Below are 19,884 nucleotides of genomic sequence, written 5' to 3' on the forward strand. Positions count from 1 at the left end.
CTGGGGCCCTGCGGCCGCGGCTCTTTTGTTTCCCCGCCGGGGCCCAAGCCGGAGTCGGAGCCCCTGTCCGAACCGGGTCGTCGCCCCAGTCGGAACCGTATCGGAGACCGAGTCGGAACCGGGTCGGCTAGGAGTGGGACCCGATCCGCGGCCGGGCTGGGAGCGGCCCTGGCCTGCCGGATGGCGCGCGCCCCCCGCCCGCTGCCCCCGGCCCGCGCCGCCTGAGCCCGGCCCTCCCGGCCCGCCCGCCGCCCCGGCCCGCGCCATGGAGCCCGGCCGCGGCGGCCTGGAGACCGTGGGCAAGTTCGAGTTCTCGCGCAAGGACCTGATCGGGCACGGCGCCTTCGCGGTGGTCTTCAAGGGGCGCCACCGGGAGGTGATTTAGGGCGGCGGGTCCCGGCCCGGGGGCCCGTCACCCCCACTTCCCCGGGACCCCTTCACCCCCAGTTCCGGGGACCCCTTCACCCCCACGTCCCGGGGAGCCACACATCTCCCCCTCCCGCGGGACCCCTCATATCCACTCCAGGCCTGGGCACCCTCACTGCCGGGGGGGCCCCCCCCAACTGCCCGGGACAGGGGCTGCCTCCGAGGGGCTCCTGGCCCCCGGACTGAAAACAGCCCCTTGGGTTTTCAGAAGCACGACCTGGAGGTCGCGGTCAAGTGCATTAACAAGAAGAACTTGGCCAAGTCCCAGACGCTGCTGGGGAAGGAAATCAAGATCCTCAAGGTGAGCCGGGGCCGGGGCCCGGGGTCCGGGGGGGCAGGAGGGGCGAGGCGGCGGAGGGGCGAGGCAGTGGGGGAGCCCCGCCAGCCGCTCACCGGAAACTTGGGTTTCTGTCCTAGGAACTGAAACATGAAAACATTGTCGCTTTGTACGACTTCCAGGTAAGAACCGAGCTGTGGTTTCGCTGTGGTCGGGGTCCTGGCGGGGAGGGGTCCCCCGGGGCCAGGGGCCGGGGGCCGGGGGCCCAGGCCAGCCAAGCCCCGGAGACCTGGCCGGTGCTGGGGGGTTCCAGGCCGGCGACTTGTGTTTTGGGGGGAAGGAGCTGGGCCTCCCCATCTGGCCCGCCGGGAACCTGGAGACGGTGGGGTCGGCCCGGCTCCCTCTGGCCGTGCTGGGAGGGTGCCCACCGTCCAGGCTGCTGGACCAGGGAAGGGCCGCTGGGTCCCGGGCCCAGCGCTGGATCCCGGCTGCCCCGGCTCAGGGAGGCCTGGTTACCGCTTGGCGCTCAGGTCTGACCTGGTGGCCCTGACCTGGAGTCCTGTCAGCGGCCCAGGCCCCCGGTAATCCTGCCGGCCGGGCCCACCTGTCTGGGCAGGCCCATTGTTTGTTGACATTGCTCCAGGGCCTGGCATTGGCCAGTCTGTCTCTGCGTCAGAGGGGGGGAGGGGAGGAGCCACCGGAGATTCCGACTTGCTGGCAGCGGGGGGCCGGCCACCCGGGGTAGGAGGGAGGCGGTCGCCTGTGGGATGAGGCCACCTCCGGCCTGGCTGGCCCCGGAGGCCACAGTCAGGTTCCCCCACTGTCCCCAGGGCCTGGTGGTGGTGGTGGTGGGGGGCTCAGCAGGGGTCCAGCACCCCAGATGCTTAGCTTGGGGACGTGGGAACCTGAGGCGGCTGATCTGCAGGCCAAAGTGCTGACTAATGGTTTTGAAACCTGTTTACTGAGGCCACGGGACCAGCCCCTGGCGGAGGGCTGTCTGTGTTTGGGTGGCCTCCTCCCCTCTTCCCCGTTCCCTCCTCCCCCTTCGGAGCCGGGCCGTGGCCTTGGGGGCCGTGGCACAGCAGGAGGCGACACGGGGAGGGCTCCGGTCCAGGGTGACGGAGGGTGCCTGGCAGCCCACACGGAGACACTGTGTCCTGGGGCCGGGAGGGCGGCCCCCTCCCTCCTCCTCTTCCCTGTCCTCCTCCTAGACGGTCCCCATCCCCCTTCCCCATCCCGCTGGCCGCACACCTGGTTGTGGGCAGTGCCACTTCCTCCAGGGGTGGCTGCTTGGCTTCCCCCACAGAGGAGGTGCTTGGAGGCCAGCATGGCTTGTGCTCTCCCTCCAGGGGAGCGTGTGGGGTGTGGGGTGTGGGGTGTGGGGTGGTTCCCCAGGTCCTTAGACTCCTGCCCGGGACCTGGGGGGATGGGGGGGTCAGGGAAGGTCTTTGAAAAATAGGTTAAGCCCGGCTGCTGTGGCTCAGTTGATTGAGCGTCATCCCATGCAGCAGGAGGTCACGGGTTTGATTCCCAGTCAGGGCTCGTGCCGGGGTTGCGGGCTCCATCCCCAGTGGGGGGCGTGGAGGAGGCAGCTGGTCCATGATTCTCTCTCATCATCGATGTTTCTATCTCTCTGTTCCTCTCCCTTCCTCTCTGAAATCAACAAAGTTTTTTTTTTCAAAGTTAATTTTTTTAAAAAATAGGTTAAAAAAAAACACAGTACAAAACGGGACGTGGGAAAAGGTAGCTCTCCAGTCCCTGCCCTGATGGAGCCCCCCTCCCCCAGAGGGACCACACCCGCGGGTGCCGTGTCTGGGTCGGGGCAAGGTGGTGCGGGCACGCTCGCCTGCCCCTTCCCCACCACCCCCCCCACCTCCCTCTGCCTCTCGGAGAGAGCGCCTGGCACTTCACACAACCATTTCAACCCTGATGTCATCAGTGACACCCCCCTCCTCCCAAGAAAAGGGCCCCTTCGGCGAGGCTGGCACCGCTGAGCCCAGTGGTCCGGAGCCCAGACCCAGTCCCAGTCCTGGCGCTGCCGCTTGAACTCGCTGTGTGTCCCTGGGCCACTGTCTTAACCTCTCTGTGCCCCCACCTCTTCCTTTAAGACTGAGACCCCAGAGTTGTTTGGTTGGCACTGGTCACAGTAAACACGGCGTGGGCGTTAGCTGTGTGACGGCTGTGGCTGTGGCCCCAGCTTTGGGGCGGTCACTCACGCCCGTCCTATCGCCGACTTCGCCAGTCCCCGGCCGATGGGACGTGAGGTGATCCCGGCACGTCCGCAGTGTGGGAATGACCATCCTGCGCTCGCCTCTGCCGGGGGTGTGTGTGTGTGTGTGTGTGTGTGTGTGCGCGCGCGCGCGCGTGTCTGTAGGGTGGATTCCTAGAAGTCGATTGCCCGGGGAAGAGAGATGCGCGCTTTTAGCTCAGGACAGTGGCCAAATTGTGGTCCACAGAGGCCAGACCTTGGACAGGCAGCGGCCCTGCCAGCTCCGTCACAGACATTCCTCTCGGCCCGGCCCAGAGGTGGGAAATGGCATCTCGCTTTTAAATATATATTTTTTTATTGATTTCAGAGAGGAAGGGAGAGGGAGAGAGAGACAGAAACATCAACGATGAAAGAGGATCATTGATAGGCTGCCTCCCGCACAGCCGGCAGCCCGGGCGTGTGCCCTGACCAGGAATCGAACCCTGACCTCCTGGTTCATAGGCCGACGCTCAACCACTGAGCCCCGCTGGCCGGGCGGGAGATGGCATCTCTCAAGGCTTTGTTTTCATTGATTGTGCGTGAGGCCCCAGCATCTCTCCCTGCGCCCACGAATATTAGGGCTACCCCTGCATTTGTTATTTTTTTAAAAATACATTTTTATTGATTTCAGAGAGGAAGGGAGAGGGAGAGAGAGAAACATCCAGGATGAGAGAGAACCATGGATCGGCTGCCTCCTGCACGCCCCCTGCAGGAGATGGAGCCCACAACCCAGTCATGTGCCCTGACCGGGAATCGAACCCGGGACCCCTCAGTCCGCAGGCTGATGCTCTATCCACTGAGCCACGCCGGCTGGGGCCCCTCCATCTCTTTTACTGAGGCTGGCTGCATGGCCCCGAGCCACACTGCACCCCCTGACGGACGTACCTGTGTGACCTGGGCGGCTGCTCAGCCTCCTGGTGCCACGGTGTCCCCTGTGAAGTGTAGACACTGGGTAGACACCCACCTTGCAGGTGGCCGTGGAGACAGCCTGAGTCAGGATGAGTGCTGAGAGCCGTGCCCGCCGTGCGGTCCGCGCTGTGTGAATGTTGGTGACTCGCGGGGGCTCTCTATATAGTAAGGAAAGCCCTTGGGTCACAGGTGGCAGGTGCCCCCCCCCCCAAGGTAGTTTCTGTCTGTGCGGGGGGTGGGGGGGGGAGAGGGGGCGTGCTGTTGGCCTCACAGAAGAGGAGCGTGTGTCCGGCCGATGTGAGGCCTGGAGGTGGCCCCTTGGACTGTGTGCTTTCGGGCCCAGACCTGTGGGGCGGTGGCTGGGGTCCCTGGCCTTCCGCTGAGGGTCGAGGGGTGGCCTGGTTGGTCCCCAGGAGCCTGGCCCCGACCTTTGTGGGGACCTGCTCCCCGCTCATCCGTCCGTCACACCAGTGCCCTGGGCGCCCACTGCGGTCGCCCTCAGCGTCACCGGGGAGCGTGTCACCCCGGGAGCATGTCACCCGGGGAGCGTGTCACCCTCAGCGTCACCCGGGGAGCGTGTCGCCCTCAGCGTCACCCGGGGAGCGTGTCGCCCTCAGCGTCACCGGGGAGCGTGTCACCGGGGAGCATGTCACCCGGGGAGCGTGTCACCGGGGAGCATGTCACCCGGGGAGCGTGTCGCCCTCAGCGTCACCCGGGGAGCGGGTCACCCGGGGAGCGTGTCACCCGGGGAGCATGTCACCCGGGGAGCGTGTCGCCCTCAGCGTCACTGGGGAGCGGGTTGTGGGCGCCCCGTGGTGCCCGGGACAGAGCCCCTGCAGGAAATCCGTGGTGTTGTTGGGGTGCAGCTTGGACTCGGGGTCTCACGGGAAGGAGTAGACTCTTTTCCAAGTGGTCCCACCAGCTCATGCCTCCGTCCCTCCCAAACCCCCGTGAAAGTGGTGCCTGTTTTTCCCAATTGGGCGGCCCGGGTGTGGGGAGACGGGCTGGAGGGGGCAGGCCAGGCTGCCAGCCCCTGGGAGCCCCTGGGAGCCCCTGGGAGCCCCTGGGAGCCCCTGGGAGCCCCTGGGAGCCCCTGGCACAGCTGAAGGGGCTTCTGGGAGGAGGCGGTGCCCTTCCCTTGGGGGGGGCCAGCATCTCTTCCCAGGGGAGCTGTGGGGGTGGCCAGGAGCAGCTCGTCCTGCCGCCCGTGCCCTCTGCCACCTTCGGGAGCCAGGATGCCAGCTGCGAGGCGCTAACTAGGTCAGCACCTGTCCGCCCACCAGGCCAGCCCTGGTTCCGCAGACGGCTCGCCGAGGGGCCGCTGGGAGCCTGGTAAGCAGAGCACCTTCGCTCCGACGCAAGGGCCCAGGCGGAGGGGCTCCGGTTCAGGTTTTAGTGGAACCTGGAGAGAGGACGGGAGAGAAAAGCACGAGTTGTTGCCCCACTGGCTCATGCGCACCTGGCTGGTTCCTGCACGTGCCGACCTGGGATCGAACCGCAACCAGGGCTTTTTGGGACGATGCTCTAACCCCCTGGGCGGCCCGGCCAGGCCTCCACTTGGTCCCTCGAAGGCTTGGCGTCCTTGGCTGTGCAGGGCAGAGTCTCAGGGCCTCTCTCTGCCTGTTTTCTCCCCAAAACCGGCTATGCGGTTGCACTGCCCGTTCAAGGGCCTAAGGCTGTGGGGGCGCTGACCACGGTTCTGAGGGCGGGGCTGGGGTTTCCCAGGGTCTGGTGGGCCCGGGACTTGGCCACCTTCGTGTTCACCTTACTAATGTGACGAGGACCGGCCACAGGAGGGCCGGGTGGGCCCCCCAGGACCCGGCAGTCAGTGGGAGCGGCAGGAAGAAGCCGGGTCCTTCAAGCGTCTGCACTGAGTCCCAGGGGGCTGGCCCGCGGGCGGGCGGAGGTGAGCCTGAGGCCGGTCCCGTTTCTGGGTGGCAGCCGCAGGGCAGGGCTGTGGCCACAAGGCCGTGCTGACCTCTCCCTCCGGGGGGACCAGCGCCGGACAGTGACTGCATGGCCCTGGGTGGGTGGGTGCCAGCGCCCGGCAGGGGCCCGGGCATGAAGCGCCCCGCCAGCCGGGGACGCCGCCTGAAGCCTCGTGGCTGGGCCTCACCTCCTGCCGCCCCGGCTTGGTGTTGGCTGGGGCGGGGGAGGGGGGCAGGTGAGGACACACTGGGGTGCCGGGCCGTGTCCTCATCTTATCTGCGAGGCCTGGGCTCCAGGGCTGGTGGAGTCAGCACAGGCCCCTCCCAGGGCCTGGTCACGTGGGAGGCGGCCCCTCGGAAGGGACGTGTCCCCGGCTGCCTCTCTCCCAGGCGTCCCCCAGGCCTGAATGTGTCCTCTTGCTTCTGAGGCCTCTGACCCCCACACCCCAGAGGTCCTGCTGAGCCTAGGGTGGGGGTGCCCGAGGTTCCTGGGGAATTAACACCCCCACAGCCCCGTGTGGCCAAGAACCTCTGGCTGAGGGGCTGAGTGGCTTCTTGGGGTGATGAGTGGTGACCGCTGCAAGGAGGGGCGAGGGCTGGGGCAGGGCAGGGCGCCAGCGGCCTGTGGGTGGGTGTCGGGAGCTGGCCTGGCAGGGTGTGGGGATGGGGGGAGCCCTGTGCGGGGAGCCCATGGGTTCTTGGCACAAAGGGGACTCTGTTGTCACTGCCTCGGGCACCCCCTCTCTGGGGCAGGCTGTGCTGGGTTGGGGGATCCCCCTGGATTTGGAGGCCGTGGTGGGCACCTCCCACTGGCAGTCCTCAGTGGTGTGGGCGTCTCTGCCCGTCCTGGTGGACAGCTCCTGGGGGGGGGGCACTCCACGGGGTGGACGCTGTGCCTGCCTGCCTCTCGCCTGCCCCTGCCCTCGTCGCTCTGTCTGTCCCTGCCCGTCCTGGCTTGCTGGGTGAGTCTGGGGCTTTCCTGGGGAGCCAGCTGTCGGGAAGACAGGCGAGAGCTGGCGGAGTCTGGCCTGCCCACTGCTGTCCTCGGGCGTGTGGCCCAGGCCCGGGCTCGCCTCTCCGGGCCTCTCGAGGGGAGAGCACTCACCGCCCAGAGCTCATACTGGAGGGGGATTGGGGAGCACGCTCAGCACCCACGGAGGGGCCGTGGTCAAGGTGAGGGCAGGCGAGGGCGAGGAGCAGGTGGCCTGGGTGTTCCAAACCCTGGTTATTTCTGGGTCCTCATCCCGGGCACCTCTTCCGCCCTCGGCTGGGTCCTCTGCCAGCTCCTCCCTCTGCCTCCCTGTGACCACCTCTGCCCCTGCTGCTGTCGCCGGGGTCCGCCTCCTGAGAGCCCAGTGACGGGTGACTGGGCCTCTCTGCACCTGCCCGCGTTATCTCTCCCCCTCAGCTGGCTGGCGGGCGGGCGGGCGGGCGGGCGGGCTGGGCTGAGGCTGCTCTGTGGACAGCCACCCTCCGGGCCTCTGCGTCCCTGCTGGGACACGCCCCACGCGAAGGGCCTGCGAACTAACACCAGGTGGGCATGCTGGAGCCGGCCTGCCCGTCCCAGGGGTGCCCAGCCCGGCCCCAAGGGCTCTCACGCCCTGAGAGCTCACCCCATGTCTCACCTGCTCCCGAGGCGTCTCCACCCTGGACACAGCCTCTGTGGGGCACGGGGTGGGGGCTGACATTGAACATTCACAGTCACTGGGGCTGTGTCCCTGCTCCTTGCCCTCCCGGGGCGGGATGCTGAGCAGGTCCTTCGTCCTTCGTGGTGGGAGCAGGGGCCTCCCTGGGCCTGAGCAGGTGGACAGTGAGCCCACTGCTGGGCATCTGGTCTTCCCTTCGTCCCTCCCCAGGGCCCATGCTCGAGGGCTTTGGGGCTCCCCTCACCCTGGGTGCTGGGGGCGGGGAGGGGGCCCTCTTGTTCCCAGGCCCAGCAGTGCTGGTGCTGACGGGGTTTGGGGGCCTGTTCCTGCGGGCGGAGCCCCTCAGTTGGGGCGACCCCACCTGGGGAAGAGCTGGGGGCTGTGAGCTGGCGAGCAGAGGTTCGGTGTCCTGCTCTATGACTGGAGAAAGGGCCTGTGCCTGGGAAGCCCTCAGGCATACGACCTTGTGTGTGTGTGTGTGGGGAGAGGGGGCGGGGAGGCGGGGTCTGCACACTGGGCCTGGCACAGGGCTTCTCCATCTCCTGGGTGGACTGAGTGGTGCACCCCGGAGCCACGGGGCCGGGGCCGAGCCGGAAGCTGGCCTGCCGTGGCTCTTTGATTCCGGAGCCCGGATCCCAGCAGTTTCCGCACCTGAGGGCCATGTCCGTTCCCAGGGGTGGCCTGGGGCTCCCCCTAAGTGGGTCCCCCAGCCAGGATGTGTCACTCAGAGCAGCAAGCTGAGCCCTGACCAAGCCTCAGGCCTGATCTGACTGGGCAGCTGAGGGCTGCACAGGGGGGTGGGGTCCACACCCCACTCTGACATCTTTCCTGGGACCTTAGCCCCTGCCCCAGACTTGGCAAATGAATGTTCTGATTGGCTCCTGCTCCTGTCACTCAAGGACATGACCTCAAAACCAAAACACCAGAGCCCACTTGGCTCTCGACATCCTGTCTCCCTGCCACTAGCCAGCTGGCTAAGCCTGGCACGCCGGCCCCAGGCAGCTGGCGCCCACGCTCACTGCGGCTCCTGCCTGGGGCCCAGGTGGTGTGTGCAGGGCGCCCAGTGCCCAGGCCACACGGCTGAGACAAGCTCCCCAAGGGCTGCCATAACGGGGCCGGAAGCACTCCCCTTCCTCTCACGCCTCTTCTCTGTCCCGCAGGAAATGGCCAATTCCGTCTACCTGGTCATGGAGGTGAGTCCCTGCAGGCCTGGCTGTCGGACTGGGGGCCCCGCCCTCCCAGCTCTTGGACCCCTTGTCACCTGGGCAGGGCAGGCTGCCCGTGTCCTGTGTCCGTGGGCTTAGGGCACCCCACCCAGTAGCCACGGCAGGTGCCTGAGGGGTGGGGAGCACCCCTGTTGACCTCGTCAAGCCTGGATTGTGGGGACACCTGCCCAGGGAGGAGGGGCAGCACCGAGTGCCCAGGCGGAGGGCGGTGGGGAGACCGGGGCGGGGCTGGAGGTGTGCCCGGCGCTGACGGGCGTGTGGCTGGTCTTTTGCAGTACTGCAACGGCGGGGACCTGGCCGACTACCTGCACAGTGAGTGGCACCCGTGGCCATGGGCTGCGTGCCCAGGCCCACCCTGACCCAGCCTCCGAGGTGGGCCCGATGGTGGCAGCCGGTCCTCCCCTCCTTCCGCACCTGCTGGGAAAGGTGGGAGGGGGACCGGAGCCTTCAGGGACAGCCCTTTGCTCCTGTTGAGTGGGGGCCCCCTGGTACCTGGCTGGCTGCTCTGCTGGGTACCGGCAGCAAGGACTCGTCCTGTGACACCGATGACAGTGGGGCCCTCGGGGCTCAGTGCCAAGCTGCAGGCCAGGGGCTTGCCGGGAGGGGATGCTGAGAAGGAGACACTGAGAAGGAGTGGGGGGGACAGCAGGGAGCTGCCCTGGGGTGACACTGATCGGTCAGAGCTGGGCAGGCAGCCCTGGTGGCCTCAGGTGGCCAGGACACGTACCTGCAGAGTGGGTGATGGGCCACAGACCCCGGGGGCTGTCGGGGGCAGCGGATCCTCTCACAGTGTGTGGGGCCCCTCCAGCAGGGAGGAGGAAGGGCCTGTGTGGTCCCCGGGAGAGCTGCGCCCTGAGCCCCGTCTCCCCACAGCCATGCGGACCCTGAGCGAGGACACCATCCGGCTCTTCCTGCAGCAGATCGCGGGCGCCATGCGGCTGCTGCACAGCAAGGGCATCATCCACCGCGACCTGAAGCCCCAGAACATCCTGCTGTCCAACCCCGGCGGGCGCCGCGCCAACCCCAACAACATCCGCGTCAAGATCGGTGAGTCCGGAGGGGGGCCCGCGGGCGCAAGGAGGGGCTGCCCGCCCTGCTCACGTCTGTCCTGCTCACACACCTGTCCTCTCCTGCAGCCGACTTCGGCTTCGCCCGGTACCTGCAGAGTAACATGATGGCGGCCACGCTCTGCGGCTCCCCCATGTACATGGTAGGTGGCCACAGCCTGTGCCCGCCCCATCCACAGCCGCTGTCCTGTGGCTTCTCTTGGGTGGTTGGCCAGTATGGCTGTCCCATTGTTTCTGGCTGGCACCTGGCGGGTGTCTGCTCTGATTGGCTGGCACCTGGCGGGTGTCTGCTCTGATTGGCTGGCACCTGGCGGGTGTCTGCTCTGATTGGCTGGCACCACACTAGGTCAGTGCTCACTCAGTGTCCGTTGTTGCCGAGGCCCTGACCCGTGTTTCTCGCCTGCAGGCCCCCGAGGTGATCATGTCCCAGCACTACGACGGGAAGGCGGACCTATGGAGCATCGGCACCATCGTGTACCAGTGCCTGACGGGGAAGGCGCCCTTCCAGGTGAGTGCCCGGCTCGGGGCTGCCTGGCGCTCCGCAGTGCTCCGCGGGGAATAAAGAGGGACACGCACATGCTGGGTCTTCCCCACAGGGCACTGCCCCCGGGCGGCCAGCTTCTCGGGTGGGGGCATGGGCAACCCCTCCATTTCAAGGAGCAAACAACCAATTGCACCAGACCCCGGGGGTCCCCCAAGGCCAGCTGCCTCTTCAGACAGTGGGGCCCCGTGGCTGCTCAGCCTGCTGGGGGTGGGCAGGACCGTCCCAGAGGTGAGCAAGGGCTCGTGCCCCAGGCCGAGCGCCTCAGGGGATGGAGCAGCTGCCCAGTCCACTGGGGCCCTCACACCCTCGTCCCCCACCAGGCCAGCAGCCCCCAGGACCTCCGCCTCTTCTACGAGAAGAACAAGACCCTGGTGCCCATGTAAGCTCCTGGCCCGGCCCCATCCCCAGCCCCGGCCCCGGCCCCGAGGACCCCCACCAGGCTGACCAGTCTGTCCTCTGGCCCCACCAGCATCCCCCGGGAGACCTCGGCCCCCCTGAGGCAGCTGCTGCTGGCCCTGCTGCAGCGCAACCACAAGGACCGCATGGACTTCGGTGCGAGCCCTCGGCCCCTCTTCTGGGGGTGGGGTGGGGTGGGTGGGGGTGCGAGCCCTCGGCCCCTCTTCTGGGAGTGGGGTGGGGTGGGGAGGGGTGGGTGTGGGTGGGAGCTCTGCTGGGAAACCAGGTCAGGCAGGCGGGGACCTGGGCCAGGCAAGCAGGAGCCACTGGGGCTCTGTCTGTGCACTGGGCCAGGCCAGCTGGGGGTCGGGGGGTCCTTCACCCCAGAAACCCCGGCTGGGTCCTGAGGTCTCGCTCCCCCTCCCCCTCCCTCTCCTGCAGATGAGTTTTTCCGTCATCCTTTCCTTGACGCCAGCGCTTCCGTGAAGAAGTGTGAGTCCCTGAGGGTCCCACGCCCCGGCCCAGGCCTCACCCCTCCAGCCTGGGTGCAGCTGGTGTGGGGGTGCCCCCTCTTCTGTCCCTGGTCCCTCTGTGCTGGGCAACACCAGGTTGGGGGGGGGGGGCGGTGTGCAGGGCAGGGAGGGGACTTGACCACCTGCCCCCGCAGCCCCGCCCGTGCCTGTGCCCTCGTACCCCAGCTCCGGCTCCGGCAGCAGCTCCAGCAGCAGCTCGACCTCACACCTGGCCTCCCCTCCGGTGAGCGCCCTGGGCGGGGAGGCAGGGAGGCGGGGGGTCCGGGCCCAGCCTCGGGTGCAGCGTCTCAGAAAGTGAAGGGGCGGCGTGGTCCCGGGGGGAGAGCGTCAGCCCCGTGTCGGCTGGGCCTGGCCGGACTCAGTGGCCTCCCTCTGACCCAGTCCCTGGGCGAGATGCAGCAGCTGCAGAAGACGCTGACCTCCCCCGCCGAGGCCGCCGGCTTCCTGCAGGGTTCCCGCGACTCGGGCGGCAGCAGCAAGGACTCGTCCTGTGACACGGACGACTTCGTCATGGTCCCGGCCCCGTTCCCAGGTCAGGCCACAGCGTGTGTGGGCGGGGTGCCCGTGGGCCCAGACCCGCCTCCGCCTCGTCCACGAAGCCCTGCCTGCAGCCCCCTCTGTTGAATCGAGGGCGGGCTGTCAGGGAGGCCCCGTGGGGAGGTGGCCTGGGAGGGAGGGGACACTCCTGACTGGGCCCAGCCTTGTCTGTCTCCTGTCCGCAGGTGACCTGGTGGCCGAGGCAGCCGGTGGCAAGCCCCCCCCGGACAGCCTGATGTGCAGCGGGTAGGCCCCCAGCCGCCTCTGGGGAGGAAGTGTGGGCTCACGGGTGGTTCTTTTGCCCCGTGGGGGTCAGGCGATTCGGGGAGGGCCGAGTCTTCTGTGACCCCAGGACGGGGCCAGGGGCTGCGCACGCCTAGCTGCCTGTCTGCTCTGTTCCCACCAGGAGCTCCCTGGTGGCCTCCGCTGGCCTGGAGAGCCACGGCCGGACCCCGTCTCCGTCCCCACCCTGCAGCGGCTCCCCCAGCCCCTCGGGGTAAGCAGGCCGGGCTGGGCGGCTGGGAGTGGGTCCCGAGCCAGGCTTCCCCAGCCCTCGCGGGTGGTCCAGTAGGAGGGCCGTGGTGTTCAGGGGTGGACGGCTGCAGGGACCACGGGGACCAGTGCCACCAGCACCCCTGGGCCTCCGGGCCCGGCAGCATGGGCTCCCAGGCCGGCAGGAGCTGCCCAGCCTCCCTGCCCTCCGTCCCACCTCCTGCGATGTGTGGCAGGCTGGTCCTGACCAGAAGCCCTGGGCGCGGGGTAGGGTGGGCTTTGAGCAGTCCCTCTGCCCCGACGGGGCAGTGCTGGGCATGGGCAGGAAGTTTGGGCCTGGGGTCAGCCTGATGGCCGTCCGCGGTGACCCCGCCTCCTCCCTGTCTGTCCTCCCGCAGCCGGCCCGGCGCCTTCTCCAGCAGCAGGTGTGGGGCGTCTGTCCCCATCCCCGTGCCCACGCAGGTGCAGAACTACCAGCGCATCGAGCAGAACCTGCAGTCCCCGACCCAGTTCCAGACCCCACGGTGCGTGCGGGCGGGCGGCACGGCTAGTGAGGACTCACTGCCTCCAGGTGCAGGGCCCGCACGCACCGTGCGCTGGCTGCGCGGGCATAGCTCAGACCGCATTCCAGTTAACAGCTGTCTGCGGTGTCAGCCAAGTATCTTGAGTTTATAAACCAGTGTCGTGTGGCAGTTTTCAACAGACGAGGCACCTTCTTGTAACACACAGAAGGCCCTGTGGGCTAGTGGTCTCCATGGGGGACACACTGGGGCTCCCCACCTGGTAGTTGTCCTCCACCCAGGAGGGCCGTGGCCTCACTCCTGGCTCCGGTCCCTGCCCCCAGGTCCTCCGCTGTCCGCAGGTCGGGCAGCACCAGCCCCCTGGGCTTTGCTCGGGCCAGTCCGTCGCCCCCGTCCCACGCCGAGCACGGAGCCGCCCTGGCCAGGAAGCTGTCCCTGGGTGGAGGCCGGCCCTATACTCCGTCTCCACAAGGTGGGTCCGTGTGTGCCGGGGGTGCAGCCCCGCACGGGGAGGGACTGGGTGTCTCCGCGGCTGGGGTGGGGGTGCGTGTCCTCTCCATCTGGCACTGACCCCGGCACCCCCTTTCCTCCAGTCGGAACCATCCCCGAGCGGCTGGGATGGAGCGGGGTGCCCTCCCCACAAGGAGCCGAGATGCGGGGCGGCAGGTCCCCTCGTCCAGGTAGGTGTGGCGCTAACCCCTGGGCCAGAGCCTGGGTCTGGGGGGCGGGGGGGGCGGAGCTCCTCCTGCTTGGGGCGGGGCCGCCTTCCTGTTCCCTCCCACGCCGCCTCCATGTGTGGGACCCGGGCGGGTGTCTCGGCTCCTCCGCCGTCTCCTGCCTGGCTGGCTGCGAGGGTAAAGGGTGTGATGAACAGACGTGGTGCCTGTCCATGCTCCTGGGGGCAGTGTGGGCCGGGCAGGGGCAGCCACAGGCCGCAGTGACCAGGCCTGTCCTTTTCGTCCAGGTTCCTCTGTGCCCGAGCACTCGCCGCGCACCACGGGGCTGGGCGGCCGCCTGCACAGCGCCCCCAACCTGTCCGATCTGCACCTCGTCCACTCCAAGCTGCCCAAGCCCCCCACCGACCCGCTGGGGGCTGTGTTCGGCCACCCGCAGGCCAGCCCCCCACAGCCATCCCACGGGCTCCAGTCCTGCCGACCCCTGCGCGGCTCGCCAAAGCTGCCGGACTTCCTGCAGCGGAACCCCCTGCCCCCCATCCTGGGCTCTCCCACCAAGGTAACAGGGCCCCCGCATCTCAGTCAGTGGGTGAAGGTCCCCTGTCTACCGGATCTTGGCTGGTGGCTGTCTTCCCGAGGCAGAGCCTGTCCACAAAGCCAAGCAGCTGCTGTGTGGCCCTTAGCAGAGGAAGTGCCCCCCCTTCCCCCGTCCCCCGTCCCCCGTCTCCCCCCCCCCCTCCCCCGCCCAGCAGTCACAGCCCAGGAAGCACAGGCTGCCGCCACGGGAAACCATGTAGTCTGCCCCCTGGACTCAGTGTTCCTGTCTGTCAAATGGAAACAGAACCTACAGCCACCCTGTGGTGTCACCATTCGGGCTTAGGGCGTGTGTGTGTGTGTGTGTGCATGTGTGTGAGTGTGTGCATGTAAGTGCGTGTGCGTGTGCGTGGCACTTTTGTCCACAGAGCAGTGTTGGCCACGAAGGCGGGGCCGTGGAGGGCTGGTGCTCGGGGCGGGCCCTCCAGACGCAGGTGGATCTTGCCGACCTGCCAGGATGTTCCTGGTTGGCGTCCTCAGCACCCACCGCCCTCCTAGGCCATGCCCGCGTTCGACTTCCCCAAGACGCCCAGCTCCCAGAACCTGCTGGCCCTCCTGGCGCGGCAGGGCGTGGTCATGGCGCCGCCGCGGAACCGCACGCTGCCCGACCTCTCGGAGGCCGGCCCCTTCCAGGGGCAGCCGCTAGGCCCGGGCCTGCGGCCGGCGGAGGACACCAAGGGCCCCTTTGGCAGGTGAGGGGGTGTGAGTGGGACCCCCTGCCCAATGCCTGTCGCTTCGTCCCTCTGGGGTCTGCTGGCCTGTTCAGGGGTGCCTGGCTGCGCTGGGGTGGGCGGGAGGACGGCGCGGCCAGTGCCTGTGCAGCTGGTGCCTGTGGGCAGCCAGGGCGGCCGGCTGCCCGTGGGCCCGTGGGGCTGTGCCGGCCTCTGGACCCCCCGGGCGGCTCATCGCTGCCCTGCGTCTCCGGCAGGTCCCTCAGCACCGGCCGCCTCACCGACCTGCTCCTGAAGGCGGCGTTTGGGGCGCAGGCCCCTGACTCGGGCAGCTCCGACAGCCTGCACGAGAAGCCCATGGAGATCGGTGAGTGTGTCCGCAGGGCGGGGTGGGGCGCCCCCCTCTCCCTCCCCGACGGGATGTCCCTGAGCTCCTCTCCCTCCCACAGCGCCCTCTGCTGGCTTCGGAGGGAACCTGCAGCCGGGCGCCCGTGCTGGGGGGGCCAGCAGCCCTTCCCCTGTGGTGTTCACGGTGGGCTCGCCCCCCAGTGGGGCCACCCCGCCCCAGAGCCTCCGCACCCGGATGTTCTCAGGTGAGGACGGCGCAGGGCCCCTCGCTGCCAGGACGCGGCTGCCCTGGGATGGCGTCCTTGTGGGCAGGAGGCCGGGCTGGGCCTCCCGGGGCGAGTGCAGGCCCGGCCGCGCAGCCTCTGCACTGACGTCCCACCTGCAGCAGGTGGGCCAGGAGGGCGAGCCTCCCCTGGGAGCTCCGCTCAAGGGCACAGGCGTGTACACCGAGGCCCCCAGACCCGAGGGTGTGTCATGGGGTCACGGAGGGGCTCACAGGGAGGGGGAGCCTGTCCTGAATGGGCCTCTCCCCACAGTGGGCTCCTCCAGCTCCCTCAGCTCCGCCGGCTCCGCCTCCGCCCGCCACCTGGCGCCCGGGGCCTGTAGCGAGGCCGCCCCGGAGGTCCTGGCCCCCGGCCACTGCTGCGGCTTCACCGACCCTGTGGCTGCCAACCTGGAGGGGGCCGTGACCTTTGAGGCCCCTGACCTCCCCGAGGAGACGCTCATGGAGGTGAGGGCTGGGCATCGCTGGCCGAGCGCGTGCTCCTGGGGCGAGGGGGCCGTGGCTGGGGGGCGGGCGGAGCGGAGGCCTCTGCCGTGGGCCCGCCCAGCTCCCCACTCTGCTCCGCCCCCAGCAAGAGCACACGGAGATCTTGCACGGCCTGCGCTTCACGCTCGTCTTCGTCCAGCACGTCCTGGAGATCGCCACCCTCAAGGGCAGCGCCAGCGAGGCGGCCGGGGGCCCCGAGTACCAGCTGCAGGAGAGCGTGGTGGCCGACCAGATCAGCCTGCTGAGCCGCGAGTGGGGGTGGGTGTGCCCGGCGGGCTGGCGCGGAGGCGGCCTGGGGTCGGGTCCCCCCAGCCGCCTGATATGCCTTCGCCCCCAGCTTCGCAGAGCAGCTGGTGCTGTACCTGAAGGTGGCCGAGCTGCTGTCCGCGGGCCTGCAGACCGCCATTGACCAGATCCGGACAGGCAAGCTCTGCCTGTCGTCCACGGTGAAGCAGGGTGCGTGGGCTCGGGCGCCGGGGAGCGTGGGAGTCGGGGGCAGGTCAGGGCAGGAGGTGACCAGGGGACACAGGAGGGTCGCCGGAGCAGCGGCCCCGTGGGGGCGGCGGGGCGGCGGGCCGGGCAGTGTGTGACGCCCCCCGCCCCCCACAGTGGTGCGGAAGCTGAACGAGCTGTACAAGGACAGTGTGCTGTCCTGCCAAGGCCTGAGCCAGCGGCTGCAGCGCTTCTTCCTGGACAAGCAGCGGCTGCTGGACCGCATCCAGAGCGTCTCCGCCGAGAAGCTCATCTTCAGCCACGCGGTGCACACGGTCAGCGCACGGCCGGCCGGCGGGCGGGCGGGCGGGGGCGCATCCCTGGCCACGCGCTCCCCAGCCAGGCCTGCTGGGGCGGCTGCCGAGGCCTCGGGTCCTTCTGCCCAAAGAGCTCCCGTATGCAGTGCCTGTTTCTGAGATGGTTGACTGTGCGGTTAAAGAGTCAGCCTTCGCCTGGGGGTGAGGCAGCTGCTGGTCCCGCCGGAGCCCTGGGGCTGCCACGGGCACCGGGCACCTGTGAGACGCCCCCTGACCTCCTGCCCGCAGGTGCAGTCGGCTGCCCTGGACGAGATGTTCCACCGCCGCGAGGACTGCGTGCAGCGCTACCACAAGGCCCTGCTGCTCATGGAGGGGCTGCGGCAGCTGCTCTCGGACCCGGCCGACGTGGAGAACATCGCCAAGTGTGAGTGCGGCTTCCGCGGGGCGGGCGGGGCGGGCCGGGCGGGGCAGCGCTCACGGGCCTCCTCCCGCAGGCAAGCTGTGCATCGAGCGGAGACTCTCGGCCCTGCTGACCGGGCCCTGCTGACCGGGCGTGTGTGCCTGACCGGGCCCTGCTGACCGGGCCCTGCTGACCGGGTGTGTGTGCCTGGCCCGGAGCCTGCCTGCTGGGCCCAGCGGCTGGACCTTCTCCTGGGCCCCTGGGTGGGCTGCAAGGACAAGCCCGAAGCCTGGGTCCTCCTCCCGGGAGCTGGGGAAGGACAGTCCCTGCCCCGTGTCCGGAGCTGGGTCTGCAGCCACATCTGTTTCCCGGGCTCTGGCTGGCGCTGGGTGTGGGGCACTCGGGGCGCACAGGCCTCAGCCCCGGCCCGTCCCCTGGCGGCCCCGGCCGTCCCAGCAGCCCTGCCCAGGAGCAGCAGGGCCCACTAAGCCAAAGCCTCCCACCCGCCCGGCCCTCCTCCCGGGACCCACCCGGCTTTGAGTCACGAGCACTTTATGCAGGCCCGGCCCAGACCGCCCAGGGTCGCCCTCGGGCGTGTGTACATACATATACATATATACATATATACATAGCCTGCTGTGCCGGCGCCCTCGGGAGGCACAGCGTCTTATTTAAATGTTCTTTTAGGGACACACAGTACGACGCACCGAGCTTTCTAAACCAGAGCGGACGTGGCAGTCTTTCACACTTTACTCATCAAATGTGTCTTATTTTTCTGCAGCTCTTTTTTTGTTTAAAGAAGAAACTCGTAGGTGTTTAGACGTTTTGTTCTGGAAGGTGGGAGGGGCATAGCAGCAGGTACGCTGCATGGCTGGGTGTCCTGCTGTCCCACCTGTAGGGGAGTGGGGTTCCTGCCACAGAGATGGGGGGCAGGTGAGAGGGGGTGTTTTGTGCAAAAACCTCCCCATCTGACTTTCCCAGTCGGTTTTGATGTCAAACCCCTCCCCTCCTTCCCCCCCACTCCCCAGGTCCCGGCTGCTATCTGAGGGGTCAGGGAGGCCCACCTTCTGGGCTTAGGGGGCTTCCCCAGGCTGCCCAGCTCTGCCTCGCCCCCTCGAGCGAATCCCCAGAGTTCGGGGGACGCCTGGGCGAGTCCCAGCACCCGGCCAGGGGTTTAAGGCCTGCAGCACAGACCCAGCAGGTCTAGGGTGTTCCTCCCGATACTACTTGAAATTGCCCTGTTCTTGGACTTGGAAGAAGCCCTGTGACTCTGTTCTTTCCTTGCTGCACAGGACACGTTCCTATTTATTGCTTTATGGTCGGCCGGACTCCAGGGCTGCCGGGAGGCTGGCGCCGCAGGAGGGGCCTCCTTCCCTGCCCCTCACTTGTGGCACCAAGCGTGCCCGTGTGCCTCCCGGTCTGTGCCCGGCCGGGCCTGATCTCCAGGAGACAGCGCTCGACTCAGTCTACTTCAGAAGGGATTCGTGCGATCCCTCCCCAGTTGTGTTGAATTGTGTAATATCAGTTTAAGGAAATAAACCTTTGGAATTGTTGAGCTGCTGTTACTGATGATTGCTTGGTCACTGTTTCAGGCCTGTTGCAGCTTCCCCCCCGCCCCGCCAGCGTCCTGCAGCACCTTGGACTGGCCCTGCACACAGGCCAGGCTCGGCTGGGGGAGCCACCTCCAGGGCAAGGCTTGGGGAGCAAACCCCCCAGGGCAGGCTTGGGGTTCGTGGCTGTGTCCCCCTGGCCATGTCCTGGTGGAACCACCTCACCTGGGACTCCTGCCTCCGGGTTCTCGGGGGTTCACCTAGGAGGGGAATGCAGGTCGTGTACAAGGACCAGCGCCAGACTGCACGGCAGCCACGCCCCTTCCGTCCCCACCGATTTCTCCACATCCTCCCTAGGGCTGGTCCGCCTGCATTCTCTTTTTTCTTTATTGATGAAGGTATTACATATGTGTCCTTATCCCCCCGTTGCCCTCCCTCCCCCCCAGCCTCCATGCTTGATTCTACGTGCGCTGTGATGCAGGTTCGCACGCTCCTGGGCGATTAGTGACCTCGAGCGTCTTCCTATCGCTCGTTGGCCATATCTACATCTTTCTCGGGGAAATGTTTATTCAAGGCCTGTGGCCTTATTGTAATCAGGTGGTACCTCTTTCTAATGTGGAGTGGTAGGCTTTGCATTTTTTTCAACTACATAAGTTAAAAATAACTTCAGTGACCAAAAAGGCTCACCACAATATGAAGCGAAAGTTCATGGAGAGGTAGCACTGGAGGAAGTGAAGGTGGGGCCTCCTCCGGGCGGCTTCCTCAAGTGCGAGGCTCCTCTCCAGACAGGAAGCCCGAGCCGGGTGGGACCGAGGGGTGGGGACCGAGCCCCGAACCCGCCTGTCTGCTCTGTGGGCTCCTGGTGTGAGAGTACCAAATGCCCAAAGGGATGGAGACAGTCCTGGCCTTCCGTTGTTGCTAAACTTAAATATGTATACATATACATACATATATATATCAGGGAGGAAGGGAGAGAGAAACATCAATGATGAGAGAATCACTGATTGGCTGCCTCTTGCACACCCCCCCACTGGGGATCAAGCCCACAGCCCGGGGCACGTGCCCTGACTGGAAATCCAACCGCGTGACCGCCTGGTTCATAGGTCAACATTCAACCACTGAGCCACGCTGGCTGGACAGTGCTCTTTCTAAATGGTTCCTTACCCGTGCACCTGCTGAAGGACATCTTGGTGCTTCTGAGTTTGAGGAATCGAATGAAGTTGCTGTAAACATCCCTGTGCAGGAGCCCAACGGTGACCGGGGCCCAGGAGTGCTGGTCCTGGGGGTACAGGGACCGTGTGGGACGATCTCGAAGTCCCCTGCGGGTTCCTGGCACATTCACAGCTGCCAGGCCCTCGAGGGCCCCTCAGTCAGGAGGC

At 67.4% G+C, this 19,884-nt stretch overlaps 1 protein-coding gene across 1 annotated transcript; it reads left to right on the plus strand.

Moving 5' to 3' along the window:
- ULK1 (unc-51 like autophagy activating kinase 1) lies at window positions 1-18,510 on the plus strand. Its single transcript, XM_070399590.1, has 28 exons — window positions 1-376; window positions 635-727; window positions 844-885; window positions 8,595-8,627; window positions 8,936-8,972; window positions 9,534-9,707; window positions 9,797-9,870; window positions 10,134-10,235; window positions 10,592-10,650; window positions 10,741-10,823; window positions 11,109-11,159; window positions 11,335-11,423; window positions 11,582-11,732; window positions 11,923-11,983; window positions 12,144-12,233; window positions 12,628-12,753; window positions 13,074-13,222; window positions 13,344-13,430; window positions 13,715-13,983; window positions 14,517-14,710; window positions 14,947-15,056; window positions 15,139-15,282; window positions 15,574-15,767; window positions 15,892-16,064; window positions 16,144-16,262; window positions 16,416-16,573; window positions 16,844-16,979; window positions 17,050-18,510. Exons 1-28 carry the CDS (start codon window positions 266-268, stop codon window positions 17,100-17,102), a joined length of 3,162 nt encoding a protein of 1,053 aa, XP_070255691.1. The 5' UTR covers window positions 1-265; the 3' UTR covers window positions 17,103-18,510.
- Window positions 18,511-19,884: the final 1,374 nt, after the last annotated feature.

This window comes from Myotis yumanensis, unplaced genomic scaffold (genome assembly GCF_028538775.1).
Source record: "Myotis yumanensis isolate MYYU_CA2020_CCGP unplaced genomic scaffold, mMyoYum1.0.hap1 SCAF_19, whole genome shotgun sequence".
Classification (NCBI taxonomy): Eukaryota; Metazoa; Chordata; class Mammalia; order Chiroptera; family Vespertilionidae; genus Myotis; species Myotis yumanensis.

Coding starts and splice junctions, on each gene's coding strand:
- ULK1 (XM_070399590.1), top strand. CDS start 266: ATGGAGCCCGGCCGCGGCGGCCTGGAGACCGTGGGCAAGTTCGAGTTC. Junction 14,711..14,946: donor ACCAAGGGCCCCTTTGGCAG/GTGAGGGGGTGT, acceptor CGTCTCCGGCAG/GTCCCTCAGCACCGGCCGCC. Junction 15,768..15,891: donor CCGAGGAGACGCTCATGGAG/GTGAGGGCTGGG, acceptor CTCCGCCCCCAG/CAAGAGCACACGGAGATCTT.